The sequence below is a fragment of the Aedes aegypti genome, chromosome 3, assembly GCF_002204515.2.
Source record: "Aedes aegypti strain LVP_AGWG chromosome 3, AaegL5.0 Primary Assembly, whole genome shotgun sequence".
NCBI classification, from domain to species: Eukaryota; Metazoa; Arthropoda; class Insecta; order Diptera; family Culicidae; genus Aedes; species Aedes aegypti.
The window spans coordinates 284,964,358-284,990,766 of NC_035109.1; the positions used below are offsets into that span (position 1 = coordinate 284,964,358).

At 37.1% G+C, this 26,409-nt stretch overlaps 1 protein-coding gene across 1 annotated transcript in view; it reads right to left on the reverse strand.

The window, feature by feature from the left end:
• Positions 1-6,951: 6,951 nt before the first annotated feature.
• The window catches only part of LOC110678447 (zinc finger protein 1-like), a 43,464-nt gene continuing 24,006 nt past the window's right edge, over positions 6,952-26,409 (reverse strand). The window contains exon 2 of the mRNA XM_021851350.1: positions 6,952-8,807. Coding sequence (XP_021707042.1) covers positions 7,618-8,807 — 1,190 coding nt within the window. The 3' untranslated portion in view covers positions 6,952-7,617. The remainder of the gene's footprint in view (positions 8,808-26,409) is intronic.

Below are 26,409 nucleotides of genomic sequence, written 5' to 3' on the forward strand. Positions count from 1 at the left end.
GACAGCTATAGCCAATGTTGCCAACCGAAGCGAAAGGGAGGCGTCCTCGTCTGGTCTTGATGAGGGGCGTCGTCGTCAGACGTTTAAGACGATTGGCTTTAGGGTGGCACTAATTATGAATCTCAAATTTTATTAAATGATATTTAAAACCCATTTTCACGCAGTAATCCTTCCTAACGTAACCAACAACATTCATTTTTAACGATTTGAGTTGATTGAGTGATTTTGCATAAAAATCTCAAGCGTGAGATTTGCAAGGCAGATCTCTGATGAGTTTGATTTCACGGGAGAGCTTATAATTGAGATTTGAGTCTATCAACACTGATTAGATGGCGACAAAATTAACTAATAATAACTTAATCGGTGAGTTTGATAATCTTTGGACAAAGTTAGAGAACAAGTTTCTTAAGGTAGAACACTTGCCCCAAATTCCGCTATATGCAATGCCTAGCCGAGAGCGCATTATTTATTGGCGATTAAAAGTGAGGTTGGGTTGCAAGTTTTTCAATTTGAAACGAATATTTGCGGTTTCCTGTGCCTTAAATTGCAAAAATCTTGTAAGTTAAATGATTGTGGTGATTTTTCTTCCAATGTCATCACTAGAAATGTTGATTAAGATACACTAATCCATATTCTAGAAGAGCGCCATCTACGCATTTTATCTTTGCGTTAGATCACCAATTAGGTATTGAAAGACCACACACTACTCGCCAACAACGTTCCGGACGAGATTTGTATAGTGCGGGTTCTCAATGAGTCGCGACGTTCTCAAACGACCGGTTACGAAACATGAGTCCGTTGCTCGCGCCATATTAGCGAACAGGAAGTCGTGAGTTCGATTGTCATCGAGAAGGCGTGTAACTTTTTCGCTACTTTCATATAAAAAAGGACACATTAATCCAATTGGCTTGTTTAGGGGTATCAATTTTCTTACATATTCTAAATCTACGCTAAAAATTGAACTAGAATCCAAAGTTTCACAATTTTCCGTCACCTGGAACTATTTTTAAAACACGTTTGAAATTAGTATGGAAATCACTTTTGAATCACCCCTCAGCAAATTTTACTTCGGGACGAACTGTCATTGTGTAAATTGAAACGTCATTGAGTCAACGGATTGAAATTTTTGTTAATCATTTATAATATGAACATTGAGATATTGGAGTGCAATAAAATCGTGTTATACTTAGAATGATGTGCTCTTTCGATCAAGCTGCAACAAACTCTGAATTTTTCTTCACTAAACAACCCAATTACAAAGTACATTGTAATGTTTAGTTTTTCGATAGTTGTTGAAACTTTCACTCGGCTGGTTAGCCGTAAACCAAGAATCATAATTAATAAGTACTAATTCATATACCTAGTATTTCAGATTTTTTGAATATCAAAATTGATTGTTTTTGAATTTCAAATTTTGAAAAATCTGTAATTTTTAATCTCTGATGAAATATTTGTGAATTCTAAGTATGTCTTGATGAATTTCTACGATGATCTCTGAAAGAACTTCTGGAGTCTTGATAATTTCTTTTTAGGATTTTCTTAGTAAATTGCTAAATTAACTGGAAAGAACATTCGAATCTCTGAATAATGTCTTACTAGCCTTTTTGAAGAAATTTGGAAGTAATCTCTGTAGAAATTTATGTAACGATGTAGGTATTTATGTAAATGATCGGGCTGTAATAATTGCTGTAGTATCAACTGGTGCGACACCTTGAATGAAGTTGTGAAGAATGGAAAATTTATTTAAAATGCAGTAATATTTTGATGAAACTGGAGAAATGTCGAGAGAAATTTCTGTAGAAACTTAACGAATACTCCTCGTACTTCTCCAGGTTAAATATTTTGAGAAATTCTTGGAACAGTTTATAATAGATTTAATCGAATAATACCTGAAGGAGTTTTTGGAGCAATTCAGAGAGTAATCGTATATGAAATTTTGAAATGATCGTTTTGAAAATGCCTGTAATAAATTTTAAAAATGAAGAAGGAATTATTGTGGGAAAAATGCTGAAACGATGGAAGAACTCCTCAGACACCGTGGGAAATCTCCTAGAAGTAACAACAGGAAAAATCGATGAAAAAACAAGAGAAAAAAAACATATGAGAAAAATCATGGGTCTGGGATAATTGCTAGGATTTTTTTTCAGGATAATCTGTGTGTGTTGTGAAAATTTCTGGAGGTAGTAGCGTATGAGTGCTCTAAGATTTTCTGAACGAAATTCCAGAAAGAATGTCTGGAGAAATTACTAGAATTCCTGAGCCATTTTTCGGGATCTAAAAAACATATCTGTTGCCAGGCGAAACCGTCACCGAAGTTCTTTCAGCAGAAAATGGCGACAGTATTTATGTTTATCAGCTAAAGCTAGGTATGCTGTTCCGCTCAAGAAAAGTAAAAAATTCTGCCCAAGAAATGGTCGAGAAATTTCCTACAGTGAGCTCCATTTGATTTGACATTTCTTTTCAACTGCGTACTGCGATCAAAGAAAAATTCTTTTCTTGAGCATTTCTTGCAAGAAATTTCCCACGCATCGAGATAGACGATTACTTTTCTGTTGAAGTGCATACTTCGCTTAAAGCTAAAAATATAATTTATTTTGATAGAATTTAAGACTATTTCATTGTACATAATATTTCTTACAATTCTTCAGTATAAATATGGTAACAATCGTCAGGTGGCTTCGGTTTAAACCGAATCAATTATAAATCAACATTCAGACTTCACTTGACTTTTGAGCTAACAAAGCTATAGTTTATTTTGCCATAACTATTCTGTTTTGACGGTCGGTCAATGGAGTTTACATCTACATGCAGCCAATAATGACTCTATTGCTGTTCAGGGTATCGCCACTATTTTTTGTCATAACAATATCATTAAGGGGTTGTCTATAAATGACGTATCAATTTAGGGGGGAGGGGGTCTTCACGAATTCCCAACTAGAGGATGTAGTATTTTGAATAATTTTGGTAAAAAGAGTAAGGCTGAAAAAAAAGACAAACGGTTTTTTACCAAACTTCTTTGTCTGGCTTATTGAACTTGCGTTAAAAAATAATGAAGCAGCTTCAAAACATTAATATGATAGAAAAAAATATATTCTAGGAAATTTGAAATTTACTTGATAAATACAATCAAACAGATTTCATTAAACTTTCAATAGTTGTGTGAATATTATATTGCATTCGTGTCTAAACTATTTTATTATAGCCCAGACAAACAGACGTAACAGCTAGAACAATTATCAATTCCGCTCCTAAATGCTTATTTATGACAGATACGCGTATTTCGACTACCACTTGCAGTCTTCTTCAGTGTCAGTTACTCGTATCCACTCCAGTGGATAAATATAAATAATAATATACGAAATACGCGTATCTGTCAAAGATAAGCATTTAGGAGCGGAATTAAAAGGTACACGGTACTCCATCTACTTTAAAGTTTCTCTATTTGAGATTCTGCTCAGAGGATTCGAACATTCATTAAAGAATTATCAATTCAAAGCATAGTCACTTAAACATCTACGCCCAATGCTAAAAATACTTCATTTGGCCAACCGTGAACTAGGTGGCGGTAGTGAACAAAAGTCAAACTCGAACAAAAGTGAGGCGAGCGCCATAAGTGGCCCGTCGGCCAACTATTAAATATGGGGTCATGCACAAATTACGTCACGCTCCTAGGGGGGGGGGGGGTCGAGCCAAGCGTGACAAGCCTTACAAATTTTTTGGAAGACTCATACAAAAAGTGTGACAAAGGGGGGGAGTGGGTCCAAAAAGTTGAAATTTAGCGTGACATAATTTGTGTACCATCCCTATTAGAATTGGGCGCTATTCTGTTGTACAATGAAAATAATTAGAGTGTTACGTCTGTTTGTCTGTGATTATAGATAAACAAATTAAAATATTAATAAGTTAAGTAAAAATTAATGCTTTATCGACTTGAAAAATATTGTGTCTCCATTTGTTAACAAGACATAGAAACAACCGTTCTAGTTGTATTCATATTTTCTGTTGGAGCTTAAATTCTTCAAAATAATACAATATGCTCATTTAGGCAAATATTAATGTTATTATAGTAAAACAAGATATTTATTCAGTGCGTTAAATATTGCAGGAGATCTCCACTCGGTCAACTCATCGATTTGTTTTGATATATCAATGCTCTTGAAGGAAAAGACTGGATAATAATGAGGACATCAAATTAGAGTGTTATCGAAATTGTCCTATCATTTAGTTTTGTAAATCACTCGGTAATTCAGCGAAACAGCATTTTTATTATTTCATTGTTTCATTATGAGTTGTATAACATTATTTCAGTATAGGGAACGAGGATGAAGTTTAGTAGAAAAAATTATAAAGATAAAATCGCTGATTGTTTATACATTCCAAATATTAAAATTGTTTTTTTTATCTATCTGGCCACTGTTTACAGAATGGATTTGAATTTAGAGAATAATTAAAAGGAACTATTCTAAATTAAGGTATTTCCACAGACAAACAGACGTAACACTTAGAACAAATCTCGATAAAAATCATAGTCACGAGGACATTTACGCCCAATGCTAAAATTAGTGTGTTTGTCCGACAGGCCAACAGATGACGGTAGTGTGTAAACGTCAAACGCGAACAAAAACGATGCGGGCGCTGCCGGTGGCGGATTGGCTACCTACCATATTTTTGATTCGACCGTTAAAAAGGTGGTCGATGTACAATGATGAGAGTGTGACGTCTGTTTGTCTGTGGTATTTCGTTGATCACATGCTCACCAAATGATGATGATGTTACGTCTGTTTTCCTGTGGTTTTAGCCCAATCGCTGAGGAAATCAACTAAACAATTAAGAAGGGGAATATTTGTGACTAAATGCTACGAGAGGGGAAGGGAGTGTAAAAAACCAGTGCAAAAATGGGTCTGGGTCATTTGGCATAACGCCGTTTAGCATAATGTTCATTTGGCATAACTAGTATTATATCCCTTCTTTCAAAATATGCCTGTTCTTGATGAAATTTGTTGATGCCAAATGACCGTTATGTCAAATGTCCTTTATGCCAAACGGAGTTATGCCAAATAGCATTATGCCAAATGATCCAGACCCGAAAAAAATGCTACGTCATTTATAGACGACCCCTAAGAACTTGTAAAATAGTCGTATAATAGTCTCTGAAAGTATCCTCAAACCTCTAGAATTTTGAACCAGGATTCACTGCAAGTAGATTATGGCAAAAAAGTGACTTTAGAGACTATTTTAATCAATATAGAGACTTCACATTAAATTTTACATAATACATCAAAAATAGGCTTTTTAGAGACTTTCCTTAAAATAGTAAACAAGAGACCTGCTTGCCTAAGAAATGTACTATTTTTCGTATCTGTTGTACTTTTTGCGCTTTATAACAACATTTATTGTGTAAAAATTTTGGAATGTTATAAACTATATATGCTTCATATGCTCACCCAACTGGAATTAGGAACTTGATTTGCCTTTACCAACTTGGTAATCTTAATAGTTCTGTTGTCTAAAGTGGTCTAATGGTCTAATGTTTTATGCTAAATGAATAAAAATGAAAAAAAAAAAAAATAAATGGTTTAACATACACGCACAAAAAATGTGCGGTGAAAATTATCATTTTAGGGGGTTAAATTAAGCGCTCACACCGGCAATTTCCAGCAGACCAGAAATACGCATGATGTTACCATGTCTGTAGTCGAAATCAGATGGATCAAAATGATTTCTGTCAAATTTACTAGGTATTGTGGTTGGATGTACTACAAACATAGTAATGTGTTCTGAAATTCCATGGTAGTTTTAAGAATGGGCGTACTCAGCAAAAATAGTAATTTTTACCACAGATTTTTCTCGTGTAGCAAGTATGTAGCATTTTGATAGTGAAGATTGAAAAAAAATTGTGTCACAAAATAAACATGATCTACAATGTATTTCCCTGATTGTGCCCCAAATTACCCAAGAATTGATTCAAAATTTTAATAATTTTGTTTTGGATTTCCATGTTGAACCAAAATCCCTGATAATTCCAGGTTGTCCAGGTAGTAGACGCCCTAATTATGAATTGCTTTCATTTCATTGAAAATGTTTATACAATTAATCATAATTGTTTCATTAACCATCATTCAGATTACCCTTTTGAAATTAGAATTAGTTTTCTTGAAATAAAATGACATAACACAATTCCCAATAATTTGAGAATCGTGCATGAAGATGATTGAGCCCCGAATTGATCAAATTCAGAAACATCCATAAACTCTTGCCAAATTTTAGCAAGTCAAGATGATTAGTTACACCAAATTCTCACTGAACTTCGGAATTCCTACTTTCTAAGCTGAACTGGTTTGGTCCTGAAGAACTGTATAGCTGAAGTAATGTTTTTTTAGCGACGCATCCGAAAATGTTTTAGGAGCTTAAGCAAATTTTACGTAGCGTTATCGACGAGTTTTGAGTTAAATGTTCTCAAGAACTATTGTTTCACTTCGTGAGCATTAGGAAATTATGGACGAGAACAGCTATCTCGGAATTGTCACAAGATTGAGCGGTAAATGTTGTGCAAAGTACAGGCGAACCATTCAGTTCCTTTGCATCCCGTCGGGAACAACGTCAAGTTGATGATTTCTATTGTTCAATATTGGGTTAGAGGAGGGCGTTATGCGAATAACCTAGTTTAAAAACTGAGGTGCGATTTTCAACAAATCCAGTCAATTTAATTGCTTCGCGGATAATATGGACAAGTCGGACTTACGACAGAAATTTGTATCGAGTAAGGTAACACAGTTTGAGGATATCCTGTACAAAAACAGCATGACACAAAAGTAGACAACATTTTGATCGAATGTTTACTGATCAAAATTGTGATTTCGACAATTGATATGGTATTGCATTTTGTTTTAGATTTGAGAATAAAATATTCAAGGAAATTTCTTTCAAAAACACAAGAACAATTGCGGGCAGTTATTTTATACATTTTTCTTGAAACATATTCTCACTGAGCTTTTTAATAAAATATATGGGTACGTCGTACATTTGTAAAGGGATATGTTTTTTACAATCAGAAGAATCGCATTGGTAAGAATGATTCTGTTCGTGGATCGTGCGTCCACATCATAGCTTTTGTCTCTTCGTCAAAAAATCTCATAAAACAATAAATAGCTCTTTTTCTCGTATGAAACTGTTAAACTTAAGTGAAATACACAGCGAAGTATGGATACATAAATAAGTGTTATCGGTAATTATGGTAAAGGTCTGCAAAATCCACACGAGTGGTAGCCTCACCATTTCTAAGCGAAACGTGTTAAAATTAAACAGCGAGAGGACAATAATTCTGTCGATCGATCGAAAAATAAAATTAAAAATCTATCAAAGCGAAATGTTAGACGAATGGAACTTATACATTAAGATACACAGACTCATCACAGGGCAAAATTCACGGAGCACGTTTTGTAGGTACATACTTTCCCCCGTTTCCCCTATACATTTTCTTTGGATTACCTTACAGCGTAGATATTTTTAGTAACGGTTTAGAAGATAAAAATGTTAGAAAAGAAGAGATTAAAGAGATCGAACTTTTTGTGGGAAACTTATAACGAGTAACTTTACAACGGCTAGAAGGCCTCATGGTTACTGGTAGTTCACGTAGCCCTCGGCGGCAATGGTAAACGGGATACTGTGGTCGATGTCCCCTGGCAGGTGGGAAATCATCGGTATTCGGAGAGGGTGCTGCTGTTGCGTTAGGTATCCTGCCGTAGTCACTGGTGGCGAACAAGAGGACGATGCTGGAGACGTGATGGTGGACGAGGGTTCACTGGTATTTGTGGTCAGCCCATCAGTGTACGGACCGAGGAATGCACCGGAATCTTCGGTTGCTAGTTGCATCAGAGCGAGTGCTCCCTGAAGCTTTCGGTTTGTTTCTTCTGGTCGGTGATGTGACTGAACATGGGGAACGATGGGTTGTTCGTTGAGTGGACGAGCGCAGTCCTTGCTCGCTACCATTAGCACTGTTGGACGCATCTGGTTGGGATTAACGGTAATTGGGGCTGTGTTCGTCGTTTGTGTCTTAGGGTTGCTGCTTTCCTGGTAGAGTTGTTGCTTTAGAGCGGCTGTTGAGGTGGTGCTGGACAAAACCTGTTGCGATATGATGCTTGGCTCTAGTGGTTTGGCCAAATCTTCCTGCCAAGCATCGCGCAGCCACTTCTTTTTCGGGTTGAACGTCGAACGAGCTGGAATTCCGCTAGATTCATCCCCAGATTCGTCTTCTTCTTGGCTAGTTGGTTCCTGCCATTGGATCAGCTTGGGAATATTTGGTTTGGTTTTAGCTGTGAGGGGACTGGCCGTCAGTCCCATGCCTGCATTCATGTCCAATTCGCACATCAGACCTTTGCGACTCTTGAATGGCGAACGTGGCGTTATCGGAGACTGGAAGGTACCACCGTTGGCAACGTAGTTTTCATTGTTCGTCGCCGAATGCGACCGGTTCTCGTTTTCATTGTGGGCACTGTGGTTCGGTCGCTTTGGTGTCTTACGGGTGGGCGTACGGTCTTCGCGCTCTAGTCGATACTTTTCCAGCCACTTCAGCACCTCGACGTTCTGCTCCGGTACGGTTTGGATCACAAAGTCGTCACATCGTTTCAGGGTGTCGTACGGATGATCCGGGCAGTGACGATTGGCATGTGTGAACCGCATCTGGCAGTTGGGCGCGGCGCAGATGAAAGGTCGTTCTCCGGTGTGCAGTCGCTGGTGGGTTTTCAGTTGGCCGCTCTGGGTGAAGGCCCTGGTGCAGCCCGGGTAGTCACATTGGTAGGGTCGTTCACCTGGAAATGACACGGAGAACAAATAATGATTATTAGTAAAAGTGCAACTCAACACGTTTTCTGTTGTGCTTTACAATGTGTGCTACCCAAATGAGTTCATTAATACTTCAGTCGTCGCGCTGTTGTATTTTGTACAACACTGGTGAAAAAATCTCGCTTTTCGATCACAACAGCAGCGTGGTGATTCTGACGGTGGTCAACCACGCGACGACTGGAAGGTTAAGAAAACATAAGTACTACAAATCCTAGATTCAACGAAAAAAAAAATCCCCATTCCAGGACACAAACTCTGCAAAAAATGTTTCCATAAGAAAGTCTCAAGATCCCTCAAGATTTTTTTCCAAATGTTTCGCGATTTCAGTTTTACGGAACGTTTCAGAAAACCTGATCGATCACTTTGACTAGGTATCTTTTACATGATACCTACCGTTTTGATTCATATTACGGACAGCTTCAAATTCCGGACACTCTCGTTTGTATGGGAAACATTTCACACGAAATGTTTCAATTTTCGCCGTCCAAAAGTTGTCATTTTCGAGGCTCGTTTTATTAGGTTTTTTCCATGAATATCATTGCAAATTTATAAGGCCCAACTACCTTAGACGTCTCTTAAGTGGTTGAACGATTTCAATTGATGATTTAACTGTTCCATTAATGATTATCATGAGCTATCATGAGCTGTCCGTAATTCGAATCAAAGCGTCCGGAATATGAGGCAAAAGTGAGGGAGCGTCCGGAATAAGAATCATGAAAAGGCCACACGTTTTGATTTATTTAAATTTATTCAAGTTGCGGACGCGTATTCTTTACCCACCATCCGAAAGTTAAGGGCTTCCAACGCTCGATAACGCTAAAAAATCATACAGAATGATTTATTTTGTATGGTCCAAGCTGAGTTATACTTCACTGAGACCTTAAGTGTCCGTAATATGAATCAAAACGGTACTCAAGATGAATGTAATCGACCTGGAAAATTACGTGGTCACAGGGCAAACACGAGGGGCCCAGATAGCCGTAGCGGTAAACGCGCAGCTATTCAGCAAGACCAAGCTGAGGGTCTTGGGTTCGAATCCCACCGATCGAGGATCTTTTCGGGTTAGAAATTTTCTCGACTTCCCAGAGCATAGAGTATCTTCGTACCTGCCACACGATATACACATGCAAAAATGGTCAATTGGCAAAGAAAGCTCTCAGTTAATAACTGTGGAAGTGCTCATTAGAACACTAAGCTGAGAAGCAGGCTTTGTCCCAGTTGGGACGTAACGCCAGAAAGAAGAAGGGCAAACACGAGGAATGAATGACTATCAATATTATCCTTGTTACTCATATAAAATCATGATTTAAGTAGTGTTATTATTATGGATTTCCAATTCTTAGGGTATAATTATGCGTTTATGACATTGTTAGCTAACTCATTCTGTAAACGGTCACGTCAAGTGCAGTTATTAGGTTAGCGTCAGCGTAGTTACTGTATACTTCGTAGATTGGATACTAGCAACATTCAGATTTTTCTTTGATAGCCTCAACCTGGGAGGGAGGCACCGATACTACACACGAAATATAAGACAACGTTATTTTGAACTGCAAGATAACTCCAGCTTGCCAACAACAATCAAGGCAGGCTTCGAGAAAATCGGTAGTTTCCTTTTGTTGTACACCTTCGATCATTCCTGACAAACATGAAAAAAAGGGCCACAGTTTTCTATGCACTAAATATTCATTTTCATTGGAAAAAGTAGAACGATGCGTTTTTCAATGCTTTATGTTCAATCAGATTAAATGGTGCTCACGTGACATTACTTGCGTTATGTGCATGAATTGATGTTCATTCAATTTCTATCACTTTTGAAGAAATACGAAAATGTATTTTAATCAGTTACGCGCTTTTTTCATGTTAGTCAAATGTTTGAGATCTGGGCTCACAGTGACAGTTCGTGACAGCGGAATCTCGGCTCACTATGACGTACAGAAATTTTGTATTGGTTTCTCCCTCCCAGGCCTCAACCAGAATGCTTTCAGGAACAAGGTCGGGGAATAAACCTTGAACCAATCTTGAACATGAATATCAAACGCATGAATATCGCTATTCCCGGCCACGTCCATCTTTACCTAACTTAATGAGAGTCCACCTACTAAGCGACACTCTCATAAGTGCTACGGATGTGCAGGATTCGCCTGAAAAGCTGGCGATAGACCCACGTCAAGTGCAGTTATTGAGTTAAAAAAAAAATAACAATTTGTTAGAATTTAGACTTTGTATTCGGAAACAAATGCAAGAAGTTTTTTACAACAAATATCATAACCAGTAAAATAAAAAATCTGTTTCAAGTTTTTTCAGACATACACCGGTCCCACGATTATGAATCAAATAAGGCTTTGCGAAAATTCGACTCAACACATTTCTGGCATAACAAATAATCTCGCCCTAAAAGCCATTGGTAACCGAAGTGTGTAGCTCGTTATTTTTAAGCAAATTAATGGACAAAGATCAAACTATTACCACTGAGAGATGGAGTAGGATCTTCTCTCCATTATAGCACTGTTAAATAACGTGTAAATTGGTTAGCTCAATAACAACAAGCTACACCCTTGGTTACCAATAGCTTTTGAGGCGAGATCATAAGTAAAGCGAGATTTCAATGCATTCAACACCAAATGCTTGAATTTGGCATATATTTACAGTTCCTGCATATTGCACTTATTAAAATAGCTGATAATAATATTGAAAAATGTCGCCTAAAACAGCATTTCATGAATCGGCAAAAACCTGTCCAAAAACATGAATCAATTTGACCAAAATTTATGAATTAGCTGATTATTTTCAATTATTTTACAATCAAATGTTTGTTAACAGTCCATATGTTTTTGAGAACATTGCCTCAGACGACATAAGGGATACCCATCGGAAACCGGAGTCAGTTCCGAAAACTCAGGAGATGAAAATAAGCAAGAGCATAATGATTTGATTCGAAATGATACCATCAGGCATACTACAATACGATTTTGCTATTGATTAATCTAATCTTAGTCTTACCATAGAGAACTCATATATTCGTGTTTGGTTAAATTGGTTGGTATTTCAAGGATTTGAATGCGATTGCTTGTATTAAATTCTGCTACTGAGCGGCCATAGTAAACTAGTAAACTTCTTAAGTCTGTTTATTTCGCAGTTTGCCGACAGTGTAGCCTGGAAGTTAATCCAAAGGAACAAACACCTGATACAAATACGAATCAGGAAGGATGCAGATCGGTGCTTTTTTTCAGACTCAATACAAATGCAGTTCTTCTGCAGAAGAAGGAAGTACGACACATATTCTTCAGAAATCATTTACCAAAAGGGCCGTTTCTAGATAGCCGTTTACAGATTTACTAAAATTACATCCTCATTGGATACAAACATAATTCATTGATTTGTTAGGTTTATACCAATATAATGAGAGTTTTTACTGCGATAGTAAGCAATTAAATGGTTAGACACATTTTTTAGCCAATAATCAAAAATTCTTAAATTAGCTGATTCATAAATTGTGGGTGATTCAACAGTGTGGGGTGACTGTACCTATTTGAGCTTTGTAGAAATTAAAATAGAATATTTAGATCTGATCTGGGAAGTACAACTCATAATCGCTTTTCAGTTCCATATGAATTTTCATCACTTTGAAGTTAACAAGGTTTTTCGTTATCAACAGATATTGGAAAAAAATTGGGGTGGGTAATGTCTATTACATTACCGCGGGGTTGACGTAGAACTACGATGATTAATAATTTGATTTGTCATGTGCATGAATTTGTAAGTGTACTAGTTTTGTGTTGTTATTGATCGGATGAAGTTTTCAGAAGTTAACTCTTTTTAAACTCATTTTGGTAGTCCTGAAAAGAACCATTTGTCGTTCTGTGGTTTCGAGAACCAGTGTATGGTGTTCCAGGAATAATGCCAGATGATTGAATTTGTTTGTTTGGTCGTTGCTTCCTTGTGTTGCTTGGTTGGGTGATCGGTTTCTGGCTCCAGCTGTAGTTCACCAAACTCCTCCAGTAGATTAGATGTTTGATAGCTCGGGTGCTTCGATCGTGATAATCGATTGAATCGGTCCAGTGCTTTGGTCTGTAGCAATATCCATTGCATGAGCATTTAGGCTCTGTACATTGATACTCATCAATATGCAGGCTTGGCCGTTATGATCCAGTATTTCACGCAGTTCGTCTCAAAGCGTCACTAATCGATGATTGCCTAAGCGCTGCAGCTCATTCCTCAAGTCAACCCTTGGAATTGCTGCCTTTGGCGTGATGGAACTGGGAAGAATTGGTAGAGTTTGTCAAAAATAGTCCTTGCAGTGAAGTAACCCGCGACAAACCAACATATACCAATTGCTGATCCTGGCTTTTGTCATAGTCGTACACGACCTCGGGGAAAGTTCCACCTTGCGACTTATGAACAGTTAAAGCACAGGCACTAACCATCGGGAACTGAATGCGTTTGCATTTGATTATGCCGCACAGTTTGAAAGTAAAATAAAAATTCTCTATACAGGAGTGAAATTGGAATTTCAAAACCAAGAGCCTTACATTGGCATGAAATATTTTGAACTCTTATAACTGTTTGCTGGTTTAACGAAATTCCTTGAATGGCACCTCAATTGAAAGACAAGACATCAAAGGGTCATGTCGTTTACTTACTGAATCCCACATACCTGTCCAAATAGTTTAATAACTGTTTTAAAAGAGAACGTTGATTTCAAGCAAATCTATAAATAGGGGTGCTAGAGAAAAATTGACGTCATTTGCTTTCAATTCTCCGCTTCGATCGCATCTCAGCAGGCAACAGATCGTCTTGCTCTGACCGGGCGTGCTTCTCAGGCACAGACATCGACAGCGAGGGACCTCCCCGTTTGTCTTGCTTCGCTCAAATCAAACTGTCAAGCGAGCGAGAGAAGATGCCGTCCGAAGCCAAAGTCATCACCGCTGCCGCCGCCAAGAAGAAGAAGAATATGAAGCAGTCCACAGGAAAATTTGCGGTCGAACTGTGAACACGGTCGGGCAAGTCATTCTCCCTTTGTGCTTCACCGCTTGTTTGCGTTCACCCAGCCATCGTCATCGCCGCCATCATCAGATTTCGACTTAAGCCCGGTGATTCACTACCTGTTACTGTTGTGCGCCATCCATGCCACGAAACTTTCGGTTCGTCGTATAAGCAAATAACTTGCTCAAATTTATACATTTGAGTTGAGGATTCCCCGTTTGACCATGGCAATCAACTGATAACATCCCGCAGTGTTATTTATCTGTAAGAGCATCAAAGCTAACAAAGCCATCGGCCCTTTTCAGGGTCATCAAATTAGTAGAAAAGAGTTAAAAGAGAAATATTTCCGACTTTATATATGACTTCTTATATTCCTAAATCAATTTCACAGCTTCATACAAAATTTCATTTGTCATGAATAATTTATGACTCAACATTTTGAGACTGTAATCGCGGACGCTGCTGCAGTGCCATCGGGGTGAGTGCTCAGCATTCCACAACAATTGTAAAATAGAGTGGCATTTCCAACAGCGTCTTTGATGTTCCATATTTTGTGGGAACACTTTGATTAGCAAAATTATCACATGCAACAAAATTGTGACATATTTAGAATGCTTTTGAAAAGACATTTTCATTGAACAATTGTAATAATTTTGGCACCCATGGATCAGAAATTTACCGTCATAATAAAGAAAACTATTGATTATCAATATCTCTTATTGAATATTTAGTTAATGTCAACCCTTCCAGCAATTCATGTTCGACCAATTTCTCACGCATTAGCATTCTCCGCAATTTTCAAGTAATTCTAAGCCCAACACATTATTGGCACATACCCATTTCCCAGATTGGTCGATCAGAAAGCGAAGAGCACAAAAGGGAGGAGCATCGTCTGCTGTGCTGAGGTTATAAAACATGCTTCCTTCGTCGGATTCAGTTTTATTCAAATTCCGCTTTCGAGCTGGTAAGAGCTCCTCCGAACTTGCTCAGCGAGAAGTACCTCGCTGCTAGAAATCTGCTGAGCTGTCATTCTTCAAGCTGCCAATCCAGCATCTGGTCTGTGAAATCGCTCAAGATTTCTAGGTTGACCGATCCGCGCTTCTAGATTTCGCCTCGTGGTAAACTCGTGGTCACAGCATCCAAGCTCAATCGTCCCTTTTCAGGGCCAACATACGTTCATAAAACGGTTTATTGGATGATATTTACTGATTTATCTATAATGGTCTAAATATCGCGGTATACTACAATTTGGTTCACATAATTTACCCCACATAATTACATGAATTTGAGAATTTACCACTGCAGCGCCGTCGGACCGTAATAACATCATGCTACTCAGCATTGTATGGTATTTCTAACAGCATCGTTGATTTATCATATAATGGGGGAACACTTCCTAAATTCTCGAGTATTAAATTGGAAAATGTATTAAAATTGCGACAGATTTTAAATACTGTTCAATAAACTGTTTCCTGACCAATTGTAATAAGCAACTATTGATCTGAAATTTTTCTACATGTTAGTCTATTGCGTTAATCTGAGAAATAGGCTATATGAAATTGATGTCTTGGCAAGGGATGTACAAGATGAGCATTATGTATTAATTTTCCAATTTCCGTACTCGAGAATTTTAGAAGCGGGGGCCGTGATGCTCGGGATGGATTGTCCTCCATGACTGGTCCTGGCTGGAAATATTCGTGGGGAAAAACTCGACCCTTTGCTGCAGGAATTTCATTAACAACTCTTTGGTAAAGCAGAAATTTCTGATAAAAGTGAACTTTTTCAAAACAACTCTTATTGATTGGAATATTCATCAACAACTCTTTGTTAAGTAAAATCATCCTTAATAACTCTTTGCTCCATCGCCAAACCAAACCATTTCATTGAATTCATCAAGTACAAGAATATGAATGGTAAGGAGAGGCAGATGGTGTATATTTCGCTGGCGTTACTTTCCAACAGGTCGCCGGTTGGCGCTGACTACTAATCCGTCCACTGAATGATTTTCAGTTGTTGCTTTCGCTCTCTGGTTCCGTTCGCTACTCGCACACTGCTGTGGCTTTCACGCGCTCTTCTTTGCTGCTCCGCTGCTTGATCCGTTCGTTATGCCGTTCGATTTGTGAATGAGCTGGGAACAGAACAACCAGAGGTTTTATTTGCTCGAGCTTCGTTCACCGATGGCGAGTGGTGGGGCTCTCGCTTGGTTGTTTCGTCACTCCGTTCGCTACTCGCACGCGATTGGTTATTGCTTTCGCGCTATTTTTGTTGATGGTGTGATTCTTCACTGAGAAATAAAAACTGCAACTCTTTTGATTTTTCATGCAAAGTGACCAACTTTGATAAACTATATCTCAGTTATTTATGGACTGATTTGAATGAAATTTTAACAGAATATCAGACATAACTTAAATTTTAACATATGTTTTTGAGTGATTTTTCCAATCACACGTTGGAAAGCAGTAACGGTTTGACTAAAGAGAATTTTTTGACGATTTTTTATGATTGACATAACTAAACATATTGAAGGAATAGCTTCATGGTATCTTCAGAAAAGTTGTAGATTTTGACGAGATGAATAAGTTTGCTGAAGACAGTTTTTGTGTAAGGCTATCAGATTTTAAGATAAAAAGTTTTGAATTTTTCGTCGAAAATTACAGTTTAGTCAAACCGTTATTACATATAAACTTGTGATTGGAAAAATTTTCAAAAATATATGTTAAAATTCAAGTTTCATCTGATGTTCTGTGAATGTTTCATTCGAAAATATTTCCATAAATAACTGAGATCTAACTTACCAAAGTTGGTCATTTTGTATGGAAAATCGAAAAAGTTGCAAATGCATGCGAATAAGTTGGGGCCTTCCTTAGCCGAGTGGTTAGAGTCCGCGGCTACAAAGCAAAGCCATGCTGAAGGTGTCTGAGTTCGATTCCCGGTCGGTCCAGGATCTTTTCGTAATAGAAATTTTCTTGACTTCCCTGGGCATAGAGTATAATCGTACCTGCCACACGATATACGAATGCAAAAATGGAAACCTTGGCAAAGAAAGCTCTCAGTTAATAACTGTGGAAGTGTCATAAGAACACTAAGCTGAGAAGCAGGCTCTGTCCCAGTGAGGACGTTGATGCCAAGAAGAAGAAGAAGAAGATGTGAATAAGTTCTCTGTTTATTCGACAAACAAGCTTAATATTACATGGGTACACAACAGCAACAGAGTAGCGTACACAGGGATTTAGTTGAAATCTGGAAACGTAGCTCAATCTTGAAATCTTGAGCGATTTCACAAACCAGATTCTGGATTAACAGCTCAGCAGGCTTCTAGCAGCGAGGTACTTCTCGCTAAGCAAGTTCGGAGGAGCTCTTACCAGCTCGAAAGCGGAAATGGAATGAAACTGAATCCAACGAAGGCAGCATGTTTTATAACCTTGGAATAGCAGATGATGCTCCTCCCTTTTGTGCTCTTCGCTTTCTGATCGACCAATCTGGGAAATGAGTATGTGCCAATAATGTGTTTTGCTTGGAATTACTTGAAAATTGCGGAGAATACTAATGCGTGAGAAATTGGTCGAGCATGAATTGTTGGAATGATTGGCATTCCCTAAATATTCAAAACGAGCTATTGATAATTAATAGTGTTCTTTATTATGACGGTAAATTTCTGATCCATGGGTGCTAAAATTATTACAATTGTTCAATGAGAATGTCTTTTCAAAAGCATTCTAAATATGTCGCAATTTTGTCACATGGGATAATTTTCCTAATCAAAGTGTTCCCATAAAATATGGAACATAAAAGGCGCTGTTGGAAAAGCCACTCTATTTTGCAATCGTTGTGAAATGTTGAGCACTCACCCCGACGGCACTGCAGCAGTACAATCTCAAATGGTTGAGTCATAAATTATTCACGACAAATGAAATTTTGTATGAGGCCGTGAAATTGATTTAGGAATACTAGAAGTTATAAATAAAGTCGGAAATATTTCTCTTTTAACTCTTTTCCACAAATTTGATGGCTCTGAAAAGAACCGATGGTTTTGTTAGCTTCGATGTTGTTACGAATAACTGCTCGGACCAGCAAAACTCAGGGGGCTTCTGGTATTTGCTCCTAACGGGATTGCTTCTTGACCACCAATGATGATTTCATCACGAGTCGAAATTTTGAAGCGCGGGTCAACAGCTCCTCGGCTGATGAAATTTGCGGCGGCGATGACGATGGCTGGGTGAACGCAAACAAGCGGTGAACCACAAAGCGAGAATGACTCGCCCGACCGTGTTCACAGTTCGACCGCAATTTCTCCTGTGGACTGCTTCCTCTTCTTCTTCTAGGCGGCGGCAGCGGTGATGGCTTTAGCTTCGGACGGCATCTTCTCTCGCTCGCTCGACAGTTTGATTTGAGCGAAGCAAGACAAACGGGGGCGTCCTTCGCTATCGATGTCTGTGCCTGAGAAGCACGCCCGGTCAGAACAAGCCGATCTGTCGCCTGCTGAGATGCGAGCCAATCGGAGAGTGAAAAGCAAATGACGTCAAATTTTCTCTAGCCACCCCTATTTATAGATTTGCTTGAAATCAACGTTCTCTTTTAAAACAGTTATTAAACTATTTGGACAGGTATGTGGGATTCAGTAAGTAAACGACATGAAGCTTTGATGTCTTGGCTTTCGATTGAGATGCTAATCAAGAAATTTCGTTAAGCCAGCGAAAAGTTATTAACGTTTAAAATATTTCATGCCAACGTAACGCTCTTGGTTTTGAAATTCCAATTTCACTCCTGTATAGAGAAGAGAGACGTACTTCTACGTCAAAACATCAAATTTGTCACATCAAGCAAAGTAACCTCATAAGGAGTGTATCGAAAAGTAGTCGCAAACATTCAAAACAGTCTCAAAAATAATGGGTTGAACCTACAAACAATTTTTTGATCAGAAATGCTTAACAATGTATTTAAAAATTATGATGCGGTGGTATTGTTTAAATGAAGTGGCATTTTGTATGATAATTTTGCAAATTGCTAACAGATGTCGATGAAAATCTTGCACACCTCTGAAAAAATTGATACGTTTATAAATGTGTTAAATTTCAAGAAAAAATGGTTTTTGTTTATGCCAATATATTTTGTGCCACAACTCTCATGACACAGTGTAAAAAATATTTTGAAAAATTTATTAACAAGCATATTAGAGCAAATACAAAAATCGAAAAAAGTCGATTTTTAAGGACCTCGTTTTTTGATTTTTTCTTTCTACACGTTAATGGTAATATCGAACGATTGTAACCAATAAAAAATTGTTTTTTGATTGGAAAAGTTTCTTTGCATATTTATGAAGTAACGTAAGCAAAAAATGTTGGTTGGTTTGACTTTATTAACGAGATTTTTAGCCCTAGGTCAGTTCATCTCGGGACCAACGGCTTTACTTCCCTTCCGAAGGAAGTCGTCACTATAACTTTTTACGTCATAAGTGACTATGTCGGGGATGGGATTCGATCCCAGGTCCTCGGCGTGAGAGGCGAGTGTTCTAACCACTACACCAGGTTCGTCCCCAGCAAAAAATGTCACTCTATATAATTACCGCTGTATATGACAGAGCTTCAAAAGTTGATTGAATAAAAGTGACTTTCTAAAACCGACCTTGTTCCAATAATTGAGCTTTTTAAGAGCAATAATTTCTTTTTTGAATTTCTTTTTACGTGCTGTGTGAAGTAAACATATTTTCCGATAGAATAAGCTTTTCATCCTATTTTGTTTGATATACAATTTGTTCAATACAAATTATCAAATCTTCAGAAGACACTTCAAAAATGTAATTTTGTGCAAGATTTTATTTTCCATGCTTTATAAACCTTGTTGTATTAATATTAAAACTGCATATTATTCAATATTTTTTTAATTGCTTCAATATTTGATGACATGATGAAGATTTGCGTGAAAAAAGCTTTTAAAAAGATGACCTATGCTCTGAGATATACCGTTTTGAATGTTTGCGACTACTTTTCGATACACTCCTTATCAGTCCCACAGTGTAAAAAAAGAGAGTTCAAAGTTTAGTTCTGCTTCTTGTAGATCACTGGGCTGGTAGCGACTATAATCATAACGCTAAAGGGACTGGGCGGATGTCTTCGAAATGTCATACAAAACGGCTCATACAAAACTGGTAGAATATCTATACAAAAAGGGGGTGAAAGGGTGTTCAAAATGTCCATTTCGGCGTTATGAAGTTTGTGAATGAACCCTTGTCTGAAAAAGGGATCAAATAGGAATCAAGAAGAGACCGCACGGAAACGAAGAAAACAGAAAGAAATCTGACGAAAATCAGGCGATAAGAGTTTGATTCCTCAGAGAATCTTAAAAGAAATGTTTTTAAGAATATGTCTATAATATGTTCTAGGAATTCCTCATGATAATACGACAAGTAATACTGCTTATTTTCATCAGCACTTAATTCCGAGTTGCCCAAATTTTGCTTCAGACACAGTTTCAATTCTTTTTTCAGGAGCTTATTAAATGATTTTTACGGACTTCCTTTCTTAGGAGCTTCGTTTTAGATACATTCAAGAATTCAACCTAAGGAAAGGAATTTTTGCTAAGGATAAGCACAGCAGTTACCTCAGAGATTTCATCTGGAATTCCTCCAAAGATTATTTCAGATTTTTTTTTTCACGAATGTTCTAAGTCCTACAGGAATTAATCCAATGATTCTCCACTGACAAAGTATTTCGTGCAACACGCCCACCAGATGATGATAGTATGAACTAGGCGAGGAATTTAAAAGAAATTTGTTCTAAGTGTTACGTCTGTTTGTCTGAGATTCTACTACCGTTTTCTTACTGCACGGAGAAAAATAATTTTTAAATACAACCAACTATTAGTTGATTTCAAACAAAATTTGGTTTGAAATTTGCACAAAAAAAATTATGGTTTAAATCATTAGCGTAACCTAAACTCAAATCCAGAGGGGGCTTGACCCATTCGATAAAACAAAATCTAAAGTGAGGTGCATACTTGGCATGAGCAAATTAATTTTCTAGGGGGGGCTTAGACCCCCCTAGACCCCCCCCCCTCCCCGTATTTACGCCAATGGTTTAAATCAATAAAATGCGTTGGTTACAACAAGCTCTTATTTCATGTTGTTTGTTTCAGGATTTTTAGATAAATTCAACAAATCCAAAGTTTGAAACAACCAAAATATTTGTTGTTTAATTTGACAGTTCTTGAAACAGTTTTTTCAACAGGGTTTTTCTAGGACCTCCTCCAAGATTAGTTCCTTTCTCAAGAATTTAACCGGTATTTTTTCTTATTTATTTTCATTATTGATTCGCAAAGTATTTCAGAGGAAAATTCTAAACTAACATCTAATGAAACTTGATTAGGATTTAAAATAGGTAACTCTTGATGAACTCCCACAAGGTTCTCTGAAAGAACTCATGAACTCTTTGGATTATATCTTACAGAAATTCATTGACAATTATCAAACGACATCCCTGAACAGATTTACGTAGGAATGATCGGAATTATTGCTGAAATGATTACTGTGGTATTGTGTGTGGTGAAACCTTAAATGAACTTTTGACGAAGTCATGGCGACTTTATTTGAGAAATTTTCCGAGAAATAATTTGGAAAAATTGCAGGATACGCTGGGGAAATTCCTAGAGAAGTTTGATAAGGAATCCCAGGTTGTGTTTATTGAGTATTTCCTGGAAGAGTATTGAATATATTTCCTCAACTTATCCCAGAACGATTTTTATCAGCAATTCCACGGAATAAATCAAAGGGATTTATATGAAAATGCGTTGGAAGGATATCTAGAAAAAATGGCGTAATTCTTGTAGATCTTTCTGGAAAAAATCAAAAACTCTGGAATGATTATTTCCTGGTTCTTCCATTAGACTTCCAACTCATTCCAAATCCATTGCACCTACATTCATTGGGTGTTTAATGGATTAAAATACATCTTAGGTACTTTACTTGTAAAACTTAAAAACATTATTTCCGTTCATTTTTATTGCCCCGCAAAAGAAAATAATTACCATATTTACGATACTACGTGCTAAATTTAAACAACCCTTAGTTAAAATTGAATAAAGGAATAAAGCGTAGAGCTTGAGCGAAAGACCGGTCCCATACGCTACAAAAGCGATGAACGCTTCATTCTAACAAAGAATAACTATTCCCCTTCCATTCATTGAAAATCTCCCGTTCGAAGAAAGCCGATTTGCTAACCAACCTAAAAGAGTATACGGAGAAACCTTAAATCCGAAGGGCTTCACTCATCAAGATCATACCTGTCCAATCTTCCGGGGCTATTGTATTCTATACGTCCAGAGTGCAGAATCCGGCCGCTTGGGTCTTACTCTCGTTCTCCCTAGCCGTCCTTTCAATTTCTAAAAAGGTATCTCCCTACACATAAATACGATAGCAGTAACAGGGGTTGCAAAAAAAAACCCCGAAAGGAAAATTAACATCCCTTTTAGGGTGAAAACTACCGGTGTTGCATGCACCTTTTACCTTGTTTTTAAAACATCGTCACGGAACACGTGCAAGGATATGCCCATATTGTTACTTCTTCTTGGTTTTGGTGGTAGCAATCAATGAATAAAGCTAGTTTTTGTTGCTACAGCGTAGAATGCCAAAAACGTGGTTCCAAGATTTCCAACGTGAAACACCGGGAGCGTTCTTCGTCGGATTTTGATGCGTCATGTTCGATCCTGTTAGATCGATGCCAATAACTAATTTCGCTACGATGTGGAAAGACATGATGATAAAACACAACAATCTATATAACTGTACGGTTGTTTATGTTTGGGCGGCAAATTTTTAGGAGAACTGGTTTTTGGCAAGGCGCGAAACCGTAGAGCAATCGCAGCGTAAGGTTTGCGGACGTGGACGAAAGCTTTTAAAAATTTAAATCGCTCCACACGCGTCCCATTGGCGTTGCGTTGGCGTGATTTTTTTATACCTGCGAAGGCAGGAAGTGACCTGAATGCAACAAGAGAGGAGTTCGGTTCGAATACCTTTGCTTTGAGCGTGCAAGACATTCAACCGGTTGTTCTGTTTTGGTGGAAGGATCTTCTTAGTTTCTTGGGTTTCAACCTTATCTTCAGCCTTTTCAAATAGGAATAGCTTTCGAATGGCGCAGTTAGGCTTCGAATCTTATTTTGAAAGACTAAAGTTAGGATATCTTTTTAGATTTGCTCTATTTTTGCTGTTCCTTCTTTTAGTTTTCTGCATTCGATCATCGGTAAATGAAGGATGAATATTTTTTTTATTTCCCAATTCATTGTCTTTGTCTTACTCTTGTTCCCTTTTCATTGTTGTCGTTCGTTATGACTTGCTAGTTTTGTTCAAATAAATTAGTCAACTATTAGGGTAACCATTCTATGACAAAAATTACACCAAAAATGGAAGTATTTCAACAACTTTAACAGGCTTTTCGCAAACATGAACATGTTATTTAGGACGAAAAAACCATAGTAGTCGGGCACAGAATGAGTACTACTTCTAGTACTACATTTAATTCCTGTTGTGTCTTGAAATAGGAGTTTTAAAAAGAGACCAAACAAGAATCAAAAAGAGATCAAATAGATACTAACTAACTAATTAACTAACAAACTAACAAAAAATAACTAGGAGATAAGATGTTTATTCCTAAGAAAATCTTGACAGAAATTTATCGAAGAATATTTTTAAGATTTTTTTTTTTGGCAATTCCTTATGACATGACAAGTATTACTGCTCGTATTTTTGTGTGTATTATTTTGAATATTATCTCTTAGAATTGATTCCGGTGTATGCCCAAAATCTTCTTCTGATATTACACCAAAATTTATTTTTGACGTTGGATAACGTCTTACGGCAACATACTGGGGTACAATTTCGAAAAACAAAAAATCGCTCGCGTCACGAAAAGTGGTTAGATTTTGACTGTTAATAACTTACTAACGCCCGCATAGATTTTCAAGATTCTTGCACCAATCGATTGGAAATCTTTCTACGAATCTACTCCAATGATGAAAACTATTGATTTTCAAGACTAAACTATTAAGAAATAGGTAAATATCGAGGCATGTCTTATTTTTCATAGAAAAAGCACATTTTTCTTGCTGTTATAAAGTTTTGACGTTTTGAAGCTTACATGTACTGTTAAGAATGTAAAAATCCCTTAGGAAATTGCCTACCTTTAGGCGTATTCCTTGGTTCGAGGTGTTTTTAATTTTAAAATAACTCAAAAAGTAAAAGACTTGTAAGCATTTGGCCATCATATTCGGCTTCAGGGGCCAAAGTTCAAGTAAGTAACGATATTTTCAGTATTACCGAACGTTGTTTACATAGGTGATCAATGTTACCCCATATCAGCTAAATCAAAAAATCGCTTAAAACATTTTTTTTAACAGGCTTCAATCTTTCAATAAACAGAATGCAGTATATAGTCTCAAGCTATGGGTGGCAGTACTTGTTTTAAAAATATAAAAGTTAGAGGTTGTTTCCGAGATACGACCGCCAAGTTCACGTTGGATAACGTTAGCTTCTTCTATTTCCTGGCTTGAGACCGTCACGAACTTATGAAAGATTTCTTCTTATAAAAGTCCAATCAATTTTCATACTATTTGTTGCATGTCAATTCTGACCTGTTATGGACATTGTGTGTTATTATTTGGTTGGTTCGGTTACTTCATAAGCTTCAAATGTTCTCGATTCAAATGAAAATAGCTCTTACATGAAGTATCATACTAATATTCTTCAGTTTTGCATTTGTTTTGCTTAACCGATTAACAGAAATAATGATATTTCGTTTAGTATGTGGTGGGTTACGCACTATCAAAGTTACCCGCATTATCAAAGATACCCCGTTTTACGGTACTTTTCCATGAACCGCGAACTCTAAGTTCTCCTCTTTGCTCAAATCGATGTTAAAGTTGCGTGTACAATCACCCCCCAGTTATGGATAGTTGGATTAAAACGAGAATATCTCATCAAATACAGGTGCAATTTAGCAGAACACATTTTACCTACGTGAACCATAAATCTGTACAGCATCGTAATCAATCATAATATGCTTAGGTATGTTTTGACGTTGGATAACGTCTTACGGCAACATACTGGGGTACAATTTCGAAACACGAAAAATCGTCCGCGTCACGAAAAGTGGTTAGATTTTGACTGCTAATAACTTACTAACCCCCTGATAGATTTTCAAGATTCTTGCACCAATCGATTGGAAATCTTTCTACGAATTGACTCCAATAATGAAAACTTTTGATTTTCATGACTAAACTATTGATAAATGGGTAAATATCGAGACATGTCTTGGAAAAGCACATTTTTTCTTGCTGTTATAAGGTTTTGACGTATTGAAGTTTACATGTACCATAATTTTGGCTGAAATTGATCATTTTTCATGGTTTTTCTTGTCTGTATTCAATAATGTTGCAAATGCCAAACAACTGAATGCAGGAATACAAGTACGACGGTCAGACTCTTTGGCTCATGTGCCAAAATTTTCTAACAAATGTGTTTTTAAAGCTAAAAATCATCCCTTAAAAAGAAAATCGGGAATCCCATTTCGGGGTGAAATTGATCACTTGTCAATGCGATTATTGTTATTTTTTTAAACGACTCTACATAATGAATATAAGCTCCCTGAATCCGAATAATGCAATATCTAAAGAAATAATGTATAGTAAATTTCAAGAATTGGCTTGTTTAAGGGTATCCAGTTTTTTACATATTCTGAATCTACGTTGAAAATTGAACAAGAATCCAAAATTTCACAATTTTCCGTGACCTGGAACTATTTTTAAAACACGTTTGAAATTAGTATGGACATTAATTTTGTATCACCCCTCGGCAAATTTTACTTCGAGACGAGCTGTCATCATGTAAATTGAAATGTCATTGAGTCGACAGATTGAAATCTTTTTTAACAATTTATAATATCAACATTAAGATATTGAAGTACAATAAAATCGTGTTGTACTTAGAAAAATGTGCTCTTTCGGTTAAGCTACAAAAAACTGTGAATTTTTATTCACTAAACATGCCAATTGCAATGAAAACGCCTAAATGTAGGCAATTTCTTAAGGAAATCCCTGATATTTAATTATATCAATCGTATGAGCTAATTGGTACGAGTTTAGAAGATGAAATCGGGCTCGGGGATACATTTTAAGCATCCTTACAAACATTACTTAATGTTGTTAATTCCATTGTCGTCGTCGCTATCTACATGTAAATGCATGCTAGAGCGATCAGAGTATCAACTTGTCAAACAAAGAGCTAAAACTAATCAGCAACAGATTTGTTAATGTTTTTATTTGTAAAAAATTGTCGCTCAAATCGAAATACGCATGCAGAGAAGACTGCAAAAATGCTACCGCCACCCGATCCGAGCGACGCGAACCTAGGTAAAACTTTGTTTGCCTTTTATCTCCGTTATAAACTAATCATCCAAAATTATAATTGATAAATATATAAATTAATTAATCAATTAATAGAAATAGATGAAGTAACTCTGGTTGTAACTGGAAACTTTTACATCGATTTGAGCAAAGAGGAGAACATGGAGTTCCAGGACTTCATGGAGAAGTACCTCAACC